Source organism: Vigna unguiculata, chromosome 3 (assembly GCF_037176805.1).
Source record: "Vigna unguiculata cultivar grain cowpea cultivar isolate G323 ecotype 2 chromosome 3, ASM3717680v1, whole genome shotgun sequence".
NCBI classification, from domain to species: domain Eukaryota; kingdom Viridiplantae; phylum Streptophyta; class Magnoliopsida; order Fabales; family Fabaceae; genus Vigna; species Vigna unguiculata.
Window position 1 is genome coordinate 13,325,728 of NC_140794.1, and position 6,641 is coordinate 13,332,368.

The following is a 6,641-nucleotide window of genomic DNA, read 5'->3' on the forward strand; positions in this document are numbered from 1 at the left end:
ACTACGAAAATGAGGACGAAAAAGGTATTTAAGCCCTTCTTTTTATATTAATATTGTGATTATTATAATTTATAATTGGTATAATTACTCGTATGGTACCCACTTTGGTAGAGGTGTGTCAATATGGTACCCGCTTTTAAAAAAGTATCAATTGCATCTCAACATTTGAAAAAGTGTTCCAATTAGGTCCCTTTCAGACGGAGTTATTTTTTTTTAATTTTTTTTTAATTTTTTGAAGAAAAAAAATGTCACGTGTTAGGTCCCTGTGTGTGACACGTGGCATTGTCAGTGTCACGTGACATTGCAATGCCACGTGTCATGTCATTATCATATGTCATTGTGTTGATTTCGATTTAATTCCCATATATGTCTTTTTGATTCAATTTAGTACCTATTTATGTGTATCTCATTCAATTTTGTCCTAATTTTTTTTAATAATTAAAATATTTTTGTAATCCATTTTTTATAAGATTAAAATTAATTAAGTATAAATATTTTTACAAAATTAAGTACTAATATTTATATTGTTTCTCTCAATTTCAGACCAAATTTATTATTTGTATAAATTTTATACTAATATGTTTTTATTAAAAACAACTTTTTAACATATTACTTTGTTAATTATTTTTTGATTAAGTACTCATGTTTTGTTAATTTTAATTTTTCAAAATCGAACAATATTGTCTCTTACTAATTTTAAACCAAAATTTTTATTCGTATGAATGTTACACTAATTTTTTTTTTAAAAATGACTTAATAAAATGAATTTTACCACTAAATTTTAATATAAATATCAAATACTTAATTTTTGTGAAAATTTTATACTTAATTACTTTTAATTTTATAAAAAATGAATTTTAATTATTAAAAAAAACTGGGTCAAAATTGAATCAGAGACACATAAATAAGGACTAAATTGAATCATTGATACATATATGGGAAATAAATCGAAATCAAGACAATGACATCTGATAATGACACTAACAAGTGGCATTAAGATGCCACGTGGCACTAACAATGCCACGTGTCACACACATGGACCTGACACGTGGCATTTAGATTTTTTTCAAATAATTTTAAAAAAATTTAAAAAATTAAAAAAATCACAGACTGACACGTGGCACGTCGTTAACAGCGTTAGTTAACTCCGTCTGAAATAGACATAATTGAAGTACTTTTTCAAAAGTTAGAATGCAATTAACATCTTTTTGAAGGCAGGTACCAGATTAACACACCTCTACCAAAGTGGATACCATACAAATAATTAAACCTTTATAATTTTATTGTAACTGGTCTTTATATTTTGTATAGGTAATTTTTTAATTAAATTTTTTAAAGTTTAAAACGATTAAATCGAAAAGGTGATTAAATTTAAACAAACCACCACTTAAAAGATAATATTGATAAAATAATTATTTTAATTTAAATAAATTATTTAAAGGTAAAATCGGAAAAAAACTATGAACATAAAAAAGAAGAATACTTTATATATAAGTATAAATATTGATTAATTATTTTTATCTATAAAATTGGTTGTATTTAATGATTTTTTTGTAAGTGGATGATTAATCTAAGAAAAAGAGTAATGAGAGAGTAATTTTTTTTGAATCAATTGAGGTTTTATTTTAATATTTTCCTTTTGAATCAACTTCAGGAAATAATTTATCTTTAAATATAATAATAATGAAATTAAATGACATTAATTCCTTTAATTAATGTTAAAATTAATTATGTAGCTTATATTATTTAGTGCATGTATTAATTAAACCTTTTTATTTATGAATATCTTGTTGGACAGCAATCATGCATGCTTAGATAGACTATGATATAAACTAAGTGTATTAATTAGTGAGGACTTATCTTTTCAGCAAAGAAGGTAAACATAAATACCTAAACCAAACAAATACTTGAGGCACAAGCCAACCAAACCTTTACATTGGTACAACACAAGACAAGGTGGCAGTGGTGACTGGTGGGTGAAGCAGAAGCACACCACATGAAACGCCAAACCAAATTCAACACCGCCCTTTAATTCTTTTCAGAACCCCACTGCGCAAGTTCGCTTCTTTTTTCGATTAAACCCTTGCCCTCTTCTCCAAGCAATCACACCCTCTTCCTCTTTCTGCTCCTCTGCGTGAACCCCTTTTCGCCTCTTCACTCTTTGCCACCCAAAGTCTCTACCTTTATCGGTTTAATCGTCTTATAACCTCCCTACAATGTACCCCCTGTCCCTTCTTTCGTCTAATTCCTCAATTTCAGTCACTGGGTGGTGCTTAGTTTTAGCATATGGCTGAGGATGTTTGACTTGTGTTTCTCACTTGTTTGATTCTTTAGTCATTTTTTCCCTTTTAATCCTTCAGTTTTTCTACCTTATATACCTGGCTTGCTGCGCCTTCCTATTATTCTCTCTGGGTTATTGGAGGGTTTATTAAATTTAAGCAGATTGTCTGAAGGTGTTTTTGTGGTTCAATTTATGACTAATTGGATTAGACACTAGGTTAGTGGTTACATAGATCAGGGAATTCGTGTAATATAATATAATTTTTTGTTGTATTCCGTGTCTTTGATTCTGAAATATTCATTCCGTTGTCCCTTTTTTGACGAAGCAAATTGCTTCCTGTGAGAAGAACTTGAGACTGAAATCAACCCTTTATTGTTTGAGGGCGCTGAGGGGTTAAATGCAGATATTGTTTCCCATTGAAGTTTCCTCATCATTACCAAGCGTACAGTGAATTTTTGTACATTTGTACATTGAGAAAGAGTGAACAGGTTTTTATTACAGTGTGCATAACATCACTTTTGATCATTTGCAATTTGGGAATTTGAAGAAAGACTGAGAAGTTAGTTATTTTAGCATTGATGATATGAATTGGATTGTAATTAGGGATGTGTGAGAGGAATTGTCTGATAATTTAGACATTTAAAGTGAAGCACAAATTAGTTAGATCCTGGAGAAGATTGATGTATTTGATATGAAGAATGGGAGGAGGTGATCATTCATTGGCACCGCAATGGTTGAAAAGCAGTGGAAATGACAGTAGAGTGACTGATACAAACAACCAATTCACATCACCATACTCTGGTAATTGTTTATGCTTAGTGCTGAATACCCCATAATACTTAATAGCATGTTTGAATGCTTGACAGGGAAATTCTCTGTATTGTCAACAAATTTTCCTATCAGGAACATTTATTCTTTTCCACCAACACATAAAATGTGAAATCTTGTACTTTGGTTCACCATGTATGATATTTAGTCCCCACATATTGTGCGTGAGAAGATACTGTCATCCGTGATACTGCATAACTGAAATTGTTGAATTTTTAGGGTTTCTGAAAATATAAGAGATTATCTACTCTGTTTATAGAGCAAAAATTTGACAAAATACGAAATATTTACAATAGATTTCCTGAATCTAAATAATAACTAAAATATTCTCCTATCTTCGTAGAAAAGATATTCTAAAACCGAAATATTTCTTAAAAGTAATTTAAATAAAATAACATATTAAGTAAATATTCTAAACATCCATAAACAGTTCTAATAGTGACAAATATCCTTCTTGTGTCAGATCATATGACTTATACCAGTCGTCAACGGAATCCTAGCCTCTCAAGGTCATATAGTAGTTCTGAGAGAAGCTGGACTGATATGGATGGGGAGAAAGATATTGACAATGACGGCCTGACCTCAGCATCAGTTGGAATCAGAAGCAAGGCTATGATGATGCATCAGTCTAATATTTCTTCAAGCACATCTTCTATGGGCCTCAGTATGGCTGAGACATTGGCTCAAAGTCCACATCACTCTTATTCACCATCCAAAGTATGTCTCATGTTGAACTCTATTTTAAGTTTTGCATTTGCTGAAATGTGTTTAGTGCTCTTATGGTATATTTTCCATACAGGTATCTGCTAGTACTCAAAAGCTTGAAGAGTTGGCCCTCAAGCAATCTAGGTTATTAATCCCAGTGACACCATCCACACCTAGATCCCTGGTAAGTGTTTCTTCTGCTTCTTTTTTCTTAAAATAATTTAGTTATGAAAGCATTATTGACTTTTTTCATAGTACAATTTATGGGTTTTATGCACAATAGAAAACTTCATGGTACTGTTATATGTTGCACTGTGATTGATGTTCCACCTGAGAATCTGCTAAACCAGAAACATTTTACATGTAAAATATGTTTTCTTCCAACTTTATTGTCTATGTTCTAATCAATGAAGTATTTTGGAAGTGTTGAAGACATAAGCATCTATTTGTGGTATATACTTTTGATTGATTTTAGTTAAGTTTTATTTCACTCAATTTACTGCCATATGCCTTACTAGAAATAAAGGCATTTTAGGTATTGATTAGAGTTTGAACTGCTGCAATGCATAAAGGAAAACCACAGTCCGTGGTCCAATCTCCCATTTGGGAGCACTTGTAGGTTTGTTGTGCTATAAATTATTTAGGCCTGGAGGCAGTGAGAAAATTTCATTAGTCTCCCTTTCAAATATTTTGGCAAGAGAGTGACCGGGATTGTATGTTACAGATTTTTAGTATAAGGCTTTACAGGAAATAAGGAGTTATATAGCCAAATTTAGTTATTTTCTCGTAAACATTGGTTATAAAGGCATCTTTTCTGTTTCACTTCTGAAACATTTAAGGTTTTTATATTTTCTGATTTGGATTGTATCATTTTTTCCAATTTGTTCTTGTGTACATGACCAATCTATAGCAGTTGAATTCCTCTTATATTATGCTTGATTGAGGACTCTCACCTCTGCTAAAGAACTTTTTATCTCAGCATTGTTATCTAATCTCTGCTATACTTGGTGCATTGATGCTCATTCCTTAGAAGTAAACAATAAATAACTTGGAGTCTTGTACCAAAACATATAAAACCATTGAGCGGTGCAAACTTTCTTGGACTGAATTTGTGGCTTGCTTTGTTATTTAAGTTCAATAACTGTAAGAAAATTTAGCAGTTAACGATTGTTGAAAGTGTTTGATATATTACTAACTTTGGAATATGAATATGGTGAAGGCGGCTAGCTCTTTGGAAAAATCAAAGGCCAAGACAGGGCGACACCAGTATCCCTTCTACTCGCGGCGGTCCGGTCATTCATTGCAGGGTGCTCATCCAAACTCAGATATGCAGAAAATTAGTTCTGTTAATTCCCATAATTTCAGTGCTTCAAGAGAGTTGAATGGTGTCTCTTCAGTAGTAAAGGACAACTTAAGTTCCAATAGTAGATCATTGGCCACCCCAGTTACTAGATCCACTTCTATAGCTGCTGCCTCTAGAAGCTTAGGTAACAACAATTCAACCCCTTCTTCATGGATAACATTGGAGAAGAAAACAACTTTTCCTACCCAGAGCAGGAATGATTTCTTCAAGAATCTTTCAAGGAAGAGTTCCTTGGAAAACCCTTCTTCTGACATGTCTTGTTCCTCGGAGAAGTCTGAAGCCAGCACAACAAATGTCTCTAGTTGTCCCATTCTGAAACCTAGAGAAGCTTCTTCAGTGGATTCCTCTTCTCTGAACATGGTGAGTGACTCCAGCTCCATGATTACAGTGAATGACAATGCTGCCAATGAACCTCTGAAACCTTCAAGCAGTGGAGAGAATCAGCATATCAGCAATCCATTTCATTTTACAGAAGAGGAAGAGATGGCATTTTTACGTTCACTTGGGTGGCAGGAAAGTGTTGGAGATGATGAAGGCCTCACTGAAGAGGAGATACAAGACTTCAATCAAAAGGTTATTATTCTTCTGGAACTGTTTCTTTGCTGTAATTAATTTACAATAATTTTCTTATGATCTGTGCATTTGTTTCCTCTTGCAGCACATGAAGTTACAGCCATGACCAATTATTCTGCAACATGTACTGCTACTTGATTCCATTACTGGAGGATTAGGTGGAACTCAACAAGTAAATTATGTTTACAAATTAGAAGTTTTTCTAATTTTTACTGTTATTTGTTAAAGATACAAACTCTGCTACAGGTTTTAGTTGGAGAATAGAACTAGTAGCTAGTAGGAGGACAATAAAATGGTTCACCATACTTCATTATCATTAGAAATAGAAAAAGGGCAAGAAATTAGTTGATTTTGTTTTTTCCTGTCTATTTGCCTGTTCTTTTCTTTTGAAACCCTAAACTCGATTCTGATCTTGAATTGATTTAGGTTAGGGTTGCTTACACATATTCTATTAAAAAGGTATAAACTTCAAAAGAAAAGTATTTTAAAAACCTAGAAATTATATATTGTATCTAGGAATATATGGACACTTCTTGAATTAAATTAACTAATTATTTATCTTTAAATTAGGTAGGGTCTAAATGAATTTGCATGAAAAATGCGAGTCCTTATTTATTATGAGTTACATTATTTATTCAATATTGTGAAAATCTTATTTTTATAGTAATTATTTAATTTAATTATACAGTTACTTTCTTTCTTCCATCTCTATTTATTATAAAAAAAAAATCAAATGTAAATATAATTTACCATTCATCATTAATCATGCTGCAGAAACCATGTGCTTACAGTCAACGCTCTCTATATCCATATGAAACAGTATATTTAAGATCATATTAAAATTATATAAAACCTCAAAAATTTAAATTATTGAATCGATCAAATACGTTG

At 31.7% G+C, this 6,641-nt stretch overlaps 1 protein-coding gene across 3 annotated transcripts; it reads left to right on the forward strand.

The window, feature by feature from the left end:
• The first annotated feature begins 1,911 nt into the window (after positions 1-1,911).
• LOC114175754 (uncharacterized) lies at positions 1,912-6,118 on the forward strand. 3 transcript variants are annotated; one of them, XM_085670655.1, is made up of 5 exons: positions 1,912-2,769; positions 2,885-3,082; positions 3,573-3,826; positions 3,909-3,998; positions 5,034-5,789. In XM_085670655.1, the coding sequence occupies exons 2-5, from the start codon at positions 2,980-2,982 to the stop codon at positions 5,787-5,789; spliced, it is 1,203 nt and encodes a 400-aa protein (XP_085526781.1). In that variant the 5' UTR covers positions 1,912-2,769; positions 2,885-2,979. The 3 variants fall into 3 exon arrangements, with proteins under 3 accessions (XP_085526781.1, XP_085526780.1, XP_085526782.1); XM_085670656.1 differs by adding an exon at positions 5,836-6,118 and having other exon boundaries at positions 1,915-3,082; positions 5,034-5,750; XM_085670654.1 differs by having other exon boundaries at positions 1,912-3,082.
• The last annotated feature ends 523 nt before the right edge of the window (positions 6,119-6,641 follow it).